Source organism: Coffea eugenioides, chromosome 7 (assembly GCF_003713205.1).
Source record: "Coffea eugenioides isolate CCC68of chromosome 7, Ceug_1.0, whole genome shotgun sequence".
NCBI classification, from domain to species: domain Eukaryota; kingdom Viridiplantae; phylum Streptophyta; class Magnoliopsida; order Gentianales; family Rubiaceae; genus Coffea; species Coffea eugenioides.
Window position 1 is genome coordinate 34,871,266 of NC_040041.1, and position 10,557 is coordinate 34,881,822.

Consider the following 10,557-nt stretch of genomic DNA (forward strand, 5'->3'; position numbering starts at 1 on the left):
AATTAAGATAATGCTAAAGTTTCTCAAAAGTAACACAAGCCATTAATTGATGTTGAATAAATGTGCAAAAATACTTCAAGTATACGAGATTATTTGATTATGTGATAGAGAGGCACTACAAATGAACATGCTTATATTGAGCATGAATTTATGTTGTTACGTAGTTTTCCTCTTAGACATTTTATCAAGCACACGGTGTGAGAAATCATTTGTTAAAGCAATTAGTATTCAAAATTTTTTGAAAGCCATAGGAATGTTCCAAAACTGTACAACAGAAAAGACAAGAGAATAATCTTCATTACCTTGAAATTATCAATTCGAGGAGAATATTTTCATCTACAGATACAATATTAGGAATGATAATGAAGTTTTAGATGTTGTTAATATAAATATTGACTTTTAACAATTACATTTGACAAGGAAAAATAACGAAAGGACAAAAAATAATAAAGGAAAAAAAAGTGGGTAGGTACAGAGAGAGAATCAAAGAAGATATTAATTGGAAAAGAGAGATAGTATGTGCCTCTATCTCTATCCTATCACATATGCAGTCTATGTGGAAAAAAAAGAATTATAAAGATAATAAATTTTAAAATTAGATTACTTTGGTTATATGTTTGAAAAGAAGAGTTATTTTGGCAATAAACTCCCGCACCTTCCCCCACCGGGCGCCAAAAGAACAAAAAACCAGAAAAAAAAAATCACTGAAATAAAAAAAAGCAGTAGAAGCAGAAGCATGAAACCGCTCTCCACTTGGGGTTCTTCCAGAAACCCTGTAAAGTTCAGAATGTAAGTTATCTTTTCATCTTATGTTTCTTTGTAATATTTCTTGAGCTCTTAATTTTTCTGAATCCATTTTTGTGAGTTTCAATTTCGATTGATTTTGGTTTTCTTTTGGTTGTGCAGTCCAACTTCTGATAATCTGTTGCCTATTCGATTAGACATTGAAATTGATGGTCAAAGATTTAGAGATGCTTTCACTTGGAACCCGTCGGGTAAAATCTTCTTATTTTTTCGTTCTTTTTTTTTTCTTCAGATTAATTTTAGCTATTACGTCATAAATTTACTTTAATTCTTGCAAGATAATCTCTAAGCTGGATTTTTAGATTATATGTATGCATTGTAACTTAAGAAAATAAATGAATATTCGGGTAGTTTTTAATGTGATTAGTTCTATTCAATTTTGAGAAAAACATGAACTAGCTGCCCTTCAGATAAGCTGTAATGAAGTAAAACCCTGTCAAGAAATGGTTTTTCTTTTTTGGGTTTTTAGTTCTAATAATTGGATGCCTCAGAAAGCTCTTGATGAAGGAAAGTAGGAAGCAGGGCTTTTGAGGGATAATCTGAAATCTAATGTAATTTGGAATTTCTAAAACTAACTCAGCAATTCATGAACTTCTCTGATTGAACTTGAGGGTTTGCAAGATCTCTTGAGCTATGGGAGATTAGACTGATAGTATATTCTGTTCCTTGTATGTAGTCTTTCAAAACTTATGAACTCGATTACGAGCAGATAATGAATGAAGAGACGAAGTTTATATTGCAATAAGTGACTAGGGGTGTTGAATATGGATTATGGGTATGCAAAGGTTCACAAGTAACATTCTTGAGGTAATTGTGCTTCAAGAAGCCACTCTTCATTTGGAGGCACACGGGCTATTCGGCTTACATAGTATGGATGAATTTAAGCTGTGGTAAAATATCACCTAAATGCAGAATTTGTAACATCTGCCTCCATCAGTATTACCTTTATACTATATCTCTTTATGATTTTTATGACCACTTATGTTTCTTTACTTCTGCAGATCCTGATTCAGAAGTGGTAGTATTTGCAAAAAGAACTGTAAAAGACTTGAAACTTCCTCCAGCATTTGTCACTCAGATTGCTCAATCCATCCAGGTATTAAGCCAGTCAATTGCTTTTGTTTGCTGTAACTTACTATGTCATCTGTTTTCAAGCTTCCATTTATCCACCATAGTTATTGCTAGCCCAGCTTAGGAATTATTTCATTGGTATGAATGTTGGTTGTCTTTTGGGGTGTCTGCATGTATGAAATCTTTTAAAAGGGGATGTTTCGGTTCCTGTACCTCAGTCCTTTATTTATTGGTATCTTGAATTGACATTTTAGAAGAAAGGAGGGATGATTCTACCATGGTAGAAATTTCTTTTACATGACTGTTAAAAGTATTTAACATTCACTTAAGTCTAAAAAAGCTTCCCCTCCCCATTTTATGTCACATTAAAAGTACTTCTCTTGACAAATTCATCATTGAATTTGAATTTTTCTCTATCTACTTTCTGATTGTTATGGCATTGCTATTTCAAATTTTTGCAGTCACAGCTGACAGAGTTTCGGTCATATGAAGGACAAGATATGTATACCGGTGAGCGAGTAGTCCCCATCAAGGTCTGGCATGAGTATCTATATCATCTTTCTGTTTCAGTATACATGTCTTTACTTATTTTTCTCTATTGTCGCATTTTGGCCACTGGATGGTCAGTAAATAGAGCAATATAGATAATACTCTCACGTATTTTATTTTGGGTCAATCAGCTTGATCTCCGTGTAAATCATACGCTTATCAAGGATCAGTTTCTATGGGTGAGTTTTGCTGGGGACTGGACTTTTTATCTTTTTGACTTTGTTTAATAATTAGCATCTGAGATTAATATGTGAAGATTGAATGTCATATTTTTTTCGTAATGTTACGCTATATCTCTAAAGGGACATGTATGTTACGAAATTCAGGACTTGAACAACTTTGAGAGTGATCCAGAAGAATTTGCAAGAACTTTCTGCAAGGATATGGGAATTGAAGACCCAGAAGTTGGTGTAAGCATTTGATTTAAGCCATTGACTCAACGAAAGTATATGTAGTGTCATTGCTTAGTTTTTTTGCGTGGATAGAAATGATGAGACTTAAAACTTCTTTTCTGGTATATAATGGAACTAGTTCCCCACTAGGTTCTATTTTGGACTGTCTTCTGGTTCGGTACTGAGAGATCATATAAAACGCTTGGTTTAAACAAATTTGCATTTTGAATTTTTGATGTGCCAATATTAGTTTGTTTTATGCCATATTTGAAACACATAGGTTCTCATTTTATTCTCAGTCTGGTGTTTCCCTCTTCTAATGTGACATGGAGTTGCTTCCCTTTTCATCGTTTTTTTGATCAACTTCAACACTTTTTGATCCTTTCTTGACAGATTTAGTTCAACAATTGACCAGCATGGTCTTGATTCATGTCTCAACCCAAATTTTGCTGCTGTCATCTTTGCTCCAGCCAAAACATTTACCTTATACTGTTAATCAAGTTTTGCATTAGTTACAAGGTGTCTGTTTTTACTGTTTTATTAGCTATGTCCTGTTTATAGATGTAAATAGATAAATTAAACAAACTTTTGAAATTCACAATTGAAGTTTTGAGAAATTTAAGGTTCATGATTTTATTAATATCAAAATATATAGTACCAACTAGAACATTGACACGTTTGATTCTTTTAACAACTTGCAAAAATGTGAGAAAAATTCAACTACACTAATCCAATCAAACTGACATAAGAGCCTAAGATTTTACTATACAGAAAAGAGTGAGATGTGTGCTAATTTTTTGTTGCTTGCTCCAATTGCCACTTGTAATTAACAGGTTATGTTTAAATGTCTCAACAGTAACTGGCTTTAGGTTGGCTTGATGGTTGTTGAGCATGCATCAGCACCTCTGGTGTTCTCGTGCTAGTTTCTTGTAAATTGAATTTTTTTTTCCATTTGTTGACTGTTACATGAATTTGTTGTCTGCATTTTGAATGCTTATCTACTTATGGAGATGACTTAATGTTGCTTTGCCATTTGAATTTGCAGCCTGCAATTGCCATTGCCATTAGGGAACAACTTTATGAGGTGAGTCTATCTGATGGTTAGGTGGTGCAAATTGTTGTATTATTGCTCCAAAGTTTCCTGACTCTTTGTTGTTTAGATTGCTGTCCAGAGTGTAGCTTCTGCAAAGGAAAGTAGAATGATAAAAAAGGGACGCAAGGGGTTTGAGCATATACCAATTAGGTTTGTGATCTGGTTACTAAATTTTCTTTTGCCTGTTAGTTTCTGTTGCAATATGCTCTGTATGCAGCTTCATTCTATGAACATATTTTCCTTACTGTCTAGCATATATATTGTCCTCTCTATCTGGCTTGTATAGTTTCAATTGTCATTTTCTTCTTACTATGAACATATTGTCCTCACTGTCTCTTTGTCTCACAGTAAGGCAGGTGGAATTGCTGTGGACTTGGTGAAGTCATTTGGTAACAAATCGAGTGTTATACGGTAAGACTACATGCCTTTTAGAATATTTCTGCAGCAACAAGAAAGTTGCCACTAATTTGGGAAAAAAGAAAAGAAATAGAAAAGTGCTACAACATGTTAGTACTTGGAATGCACTTGTACTAGTATATTGGACTTCAATGTTAAAGTGGCCTGATATTAACCATTGAAGGGATTAAGTTTCTATTCACTATAAAAATTATGTCTTTCTTTGTTGTATGGTTCAAAAGTGCAAGATAATGGTTGTTAATAATTTTGGGATGAGCATCTATTGAGTGCACAAATTCAAGTTATGTTACTGCCATTATTAGAGAGCCATTCAACCTGTATATTGCTCTGTTGAAAGATATGAACTATGTTTGAGATTATGAATGCAAAAACAGACTTTGTTTTTGATGAAATAAAGAAGTAACTATGCTGATGCAATCTTGACTTAAACACCGACTAACTTTGGAAAGAGAATAAAATGAAGAAAAACAAAACCACAATAAGAATCTTCTCCTAAAAGATCTTGGAAAACATTATAACAGAACATATAATCCCTTCTTCCATTTGGAATTAAGACATTTTCCCCATCAATCCAACCAAACTGGCCATACCCCTCCACAGCCGTCCCAATTGAAAAAGAAAAGCCATCCATCATCCTCTCTTCTCAGCCAATTGGCCTATTGACCTACCCTTTCGCATCCCTGTAGAGAAACAGGCCCATTCTCGTGCTCCTTTCTCTGCCCGCCAGCAGTTCTCTTAATCATCTTCTTTCTCTTCATAAAACATGAGGAAAAGACGCCTCACGAGAAGAACATCCCTCTCCAATCAATGCCACCACCGACTCCACCATGCTTTTTTTAAACATAGCATAGTTGTGTCATATGTCTCTGTAAGTTGACTCTTCAAGATATTGTGCGCAGTTTGTGTCTCTTAGGCCTATGTTGGTGCAATTCTATGTGGTGTGCATATATGTTTGTCTGATTAAATCTCTTTGTTTTGCATCTGTTTTAAGTATTTGCATAAGAGATCGAAAGGAGGAGCCAGAATGGACAGAGGAAGAGGGAAAGTTGGTGGAAATCAGGGATTGGTTTGTTGAATGGCACCATGTAATATATTCAAATGTTTGGGGACTGGGGATTGAGTGGGGTTGTGGGGACGGGTTGGACTAAGGTTGTTTTGGGAAGTGGGGTTTTCAGACTTTTAAGAGTATATCTAAGGAGCAGTGTGAGGGCAGTATGATAAGGATGTGGATGGGAATTACTACTGACCATGGATCAACTTGAGCCTTTGAGTAAGGTGCAGATCTGGTGTGCAAAAAGGTGCAGATCTGGTGTGCAATTGAGCAGATGGAGAAGCACTTGGGGTGGGCCATGGGTTAACAATTTGTGGTTGGGCTGGATGTGGTGCTGTAGTACTGGGCCAAATGGTTGTGGTAAATATAAACTTGTTTATCTGCTTGTCTGAAAAATTGTTTGGAAGTCATTTTTTGGTATTCTACTACTAGATGTTTTCAAAATTTTTAGAAACTCTCAGTAGTACTAGTTTTTCCATAGCATTGGTTACTTAATCCACCTCCTTGCCTCCTTCCCCAATGTCAAATTCCTTCTCCTGGCGAACTGCCAATGTCGATGCCTCTATCTCCATCCCAATTTTGTTCATCTCCACCTCCTTGCCTCCACCACAACTGGAAATTCTTCAATGAGTCTTCATAAACCCTACTACTCTACCAGCTCAACCATTCCGCAGTCTCCCAGCTCCTCCATCACCTGTTTCAAGCTTCCTTCCTTTCCTCAACAGTCCCCAAATGGTTACAGATTTTTGTTATCTTGCATTTTCTTATTAAATTTGAATCAGGCGTATAACCTCTTTTAGCATATCCAAGAATTTTCAAGAGGAGAGAATTCCTTTTGGGGTGAGAGCGTAGTGGACTGTGAGCTTAAATTGTATCTCTGTATGTTACACCATAACTTGTTAAATTTGAATGATGGTGATGATTGAATTCAATAAATTTAGATCCATCTGAATTGTGAGAAAGTGTCTAAGCATAACTACAAGAATGCTGTAGAACATGTTGCCAGTGCTAATATATAATAAAGGAAAGGTTAAAAGTTTTGAGTACTTGGCTGTGCTTCCACTTTGAAATTTATTTGTTTCTTGTGCTGTTATTTCAGGAAAAGAAAAGAGTGGGATGTATTTGAACCCATTGTTGACCTTTTGTCAAATGAGGAAGTGGATGCCTTAGAGGCAACAGAAGAGAGGAATGCCCGATGATAATTAATGCACATGTACTTAAACCTGTCGTCAACCATAACTGATTCAGATGACAACTATTTTGTAAGAGACTATTTTTTCTGATAGATTTGTTGACTTCTTTTGAGAATAGTGCAGGAGTATGTGAATGTGAATTTGACTGTGACTGTGACTGTATTTTAGCATGTATAGATGAAAATGGATTCCCCCACTAGTTCTATTCCTCTGAAATTGTCATTCCACATCAAACGTGTGTTATAAGTTTATCATGCTGCTTATGTATTGTGATCAAGAGATAATTGATTCTTGCTGTCATTTGCTTTCCATCTGATGTCCATCCCAGTGCATGTTAACCCAAATTTTTTAGAAATATCTAGCTGTCTCGGGCAAGTTTACAAATACAGGTTTTGGAAATGTAGAAACTTAGGAAATATAATGGTGCTGTTAGCTGGTGATTGTACCAAAAAGACAAGATTGCTGCTATATTTTTAGGTTGAGATGATTTTGTCTGTGAAGGACACACTTCATAATGTCTGGGATTTGGTGATCTTTTTATTTCATCTGCTACATTTTCAAGTGGAAGTTCCATGACTTGTACACCAAACTAGCACGGATTAGTGCATCATTATTGGGATAGGATCTATGGGAAGTAAGAAATTAGCCGCCCAACTTTATTTTTCCCTAAAATTTGTTCTCCCACGTATTGCAATTTAATTAGGTACCTACTCAAGGATAAGTTGTTTATTTGGGTCTAGAGTCCTCTATCATTTCCTTGATACCTTTGGGAACTTTCAGAGCTCATTGTCGAGTCAAGATTTAAAGGATGTTACTGGCATTTCCTTGTTCATTAGATTTCATACTTTTTGCAAATGTACTAATGATACTAGTAACCTACATAATCTTGGGATTATGCCCCTTGATTGCTCAACATAGTCTTTTGGCAAGGTAAACATCATAATAATTGTGCAAGATTTAATCAAAATTATATTTACTGTAGGAGCAATGTTAAACATTGACCTCGAAAATACACACACACCAGAGGTGATATTTGCACTTTCATCATTTATTTTATCATATAGTCTAATAAATGAAAATTATATGATTAAAATGATAGTGAAAATGTGAATAACAAAAATGTGAGTGCAAATAACAGTTATATATATTACACATATATAGGGGTTAAGTTTATTTCATGTGCATGGAAGTGTACTATATTTTTTGTCGAATGTGTGAGGTTGTGCGTTTCTTTTGTCTTTTGTTTTTCAATTTTCTTGGCTATATACATGCATTTTCTTTCTTTGGAACCCAAAAGTAAGAAGTAGCCGCTAATGAATAAGAGACATCCGATTCTTTTTCATAATGAAATTCAAAAGATACAACACTAAGATAGAGCAAAAATTAAAAAAAATAAAAGAAAGAAAATCATAGAGTAAATGGACGCCTAAATTTTGAAAATCTAAATTTCAAGTAAATTTTGGCCAAATAAATATACATACATAAGCAAATTTATATAGTACATACTTGTGTGTTGTATCCAAGACTAAATACTCAAATTTTTAAACTGGATTTAATTAATATTGAATATTTAATTACTATTGAATATTGCAACCTGAAACATGAATTCAGCTACTCCTGTGAATGAAACAAAGGTTTAGGAACATGAACATTTCAGGTATTGTCTTCCTATGATGAAGCCCTGGGAACATGATCATCTGCCAGCTCATGAAATATAACTCAAAACATTCTCCCAATGGACATAATGAATGAGATAGACAGATTAATTTAGCCTCAGTACACACTTTCCAATAGAGTGCTACTATAAACCTTTTTTCTTATGAAAAAAATTCCCAAAAAACAACTAAAAAAAATTTACTATTTTATCACATATCTTTGGAGTCATGGCTAAATGATTCCTCATTTATTACTACGTACTAATATACTCTCTTATCTTATCTTGATATGAAGTTGCAATTTAGAATTTTTGACAGAAGATTAAGAAGAAAAAAAAAATTAACAAAGAAGTCACTTGAGTTGTACATGCATGCGCTGTTAAAACTACAGCTAAATGACCAATTTTGTCCTCTTTTAAGTTTTTGACCAGTATGGTCGCTTAGTACTATGGCAAACTAATTTGGTCCTTTAAACTTAAAAAATTTGGCGAAAGTGATACTTAAAACGGAAATTCGGGAGTTGCTTATGAACGGAAATTCGGGAGTTGCTTATGAAATTAAGGATTTTTTTCTTGCAAACAATGGCTCCGTTTGGATTATGTGTTTTTTAAAAACTTTACTGTAACTGTGTATATGAAAAACTTTTATTATATATTGAGCCGATCTAGTTGAAGTTGCAAGCTGAACTTCATACAGATTCCTATTTGGTTGACAATTCTTTTGTAAATGACTACTTTAAAATAGCATTACATAGAAATTGATTGGAATATGCTCTGGAGGGCTAATTTGGTTAGAACATAATAGTGTTCGCAATAGAACTACAGTATGTAATGGATCTTAGCTGCAGCCTGCGGCCAACAGATACTAGGAAACTGATACAATTCCGTCCCAGAAGTGCAGTGAAGGCTTGATTAGAGGTTTGTCTGGTGGTTCTTTGTAATCTTCAGCACTTGGAACCATATTATTCATTGATGCAAATGCCAACCTCATCAATTGCATTGCCACTTCTTTCATGGAAGGCCTGTCCTCTCCTTTTACATTCCAACATCGCTCTGCTAGCCTAGCAACTTGCATCAACTGCTCAATATTCTCTTCAGACACCATGAACTCTTCGAGAATCTCAATCAATCGATTTTGCTTTATCGAAGAAAGAAAATGATTGCTTAGACTTATCTCACCCTCCGACCTATCAAAGCATATGGGCAACTTGCCCGCCAATAGCTGAACAAGAACAACTCCAAAGTGATAAACATCACCTTTCTCTGTCAGCTGAAATGTTTGGAAAACTTCAGGGTCAAGATAGCCGCGAGTTCCTTGCGCCATTGTAGATAGTTGATTTTGGTCAAGCGGACCTAACCTTGATGCACCAAAATCAGAAATTTTGGCTGTGTAATTTTGATCCAAGAGTATGTTCACAGTCTTTATGTTCCTATGGATGATCGGAGGTGAGGCTGCAGAGTGTAAATATGGGAGAGCCTCAGCAGTTTCTGCAGCTATTCTCAATCGGATTTCCCAACAAATTTTACGTGCCATGTTTTTGTCATGCAAATGCTTGAAAAGGGTACCATTGTCGATAAATTCGTAAACGAGTTACGGTACCTTTGCTTCTAAGCAACAACCCAAGATCTTAACCACATTTTTATGAATTGCTCAATTTGGTTATAGTCAATTGTTTTGGACCTTTTGATGGCTACTTCTCCGTTGTCTGCTAGAGACCCTCTGTAGACTACACCAAAACCTCCTTGACCAATAATGTTGCTTTCAAGGAAGTTATTTGTTCTCTCTTGAGCTCTTCAGCTGTTAAAATTTTTGTGTTGGAAGATTTGTCCTGTCTTTTGAGTTGTTTTTGTAGAATTAGCCCTCCATTTTCTCGAAAGAATTTCCCCTCAACAACATCATATTTCTTCTTGTCACGCCCCAAATCTGATAATCATAATTAAAAACATTTAACCTATAATTTAAAGCGCGGCACCGGCATACCCTCCTAAGAGGTCCTAAATCATTCTTATTCCTCTATAGCTGTCTCAGTCTTTGAAGTCGTGCTATCTCTTCATTCGGAAACCAATCCGTCTATGATTCGATTCCTTCTCTCATTGGTCTTATTCGAAGTCGTTGAACGAACTTTTCTTTAAGGCGTAGCAGGGTTAACTCCCGTGAGAATGTCCAAGTCTTCCGCATCAAGTCCTGATTGTTTTTTCCTTTATTTAGTTATTTCAGTTTCTCTCTTTCTCTTGTGCGTGTGAATTAGATTCTTATATCTGAGGTATGCCTTACTTCTTTTTTCTTAGTTTACTCTATGCCTTTGACCTTAGCCAAGGAAAGAAAGCGAGAG

The 10,557-nt window shown here is 35.2% G+C and overlaps 2 protein-coding genes across 2 annotated transcripts; one reads left to right on the forward strand and one right to left on the reverse strand.

The window, feature by feature from the left end:
- Positions 1-676: 676 nt before the first annotated feature.
- On the forward strand, positions 677-6,795 carry LOC113778022 (chromatin structure-remodeling complex protein BSH). Its single transcript, XM_027323269.1, has 10 exons — positions 677-789; positions 907-995; positions 1,806-1,900; positions 2,337-2,408; positions 2,556-2,603; positions 2,751-2,834; positions 3,862-3,900; positions 3,977-4,059; positions 4,258-4,320; positions 6,477-6,795. The coding sequence occupies exons 1-10, from the start codon at positions 737-739 to the stop codon at positions 6,574-6,576; spliced, it is 726 nt and encodes a 241-aa protein (XP_027179070.1). The 5' UTR covers positions 677-736; the 3' UTR covers positions 6,577-6,795.
- A 2,294-nt stretch (positions 6,796-9,089) lies between these two features.
- On the reverse strand, positions 9,090-9,758 carry LOC113777285 (putative wall-associated receptor kinase-like 16). The gene has a single exon (XM_027322322.1). The coding sequence runs from the start codon at positions 9,756-9,758 to the stop codon at positions 9,090-9,092; it is 669 nt and encodes a 222-aa protein (XP_027178123.1).
- Positions 9,759-10,557: the final 799 nt, after the last annotated feature.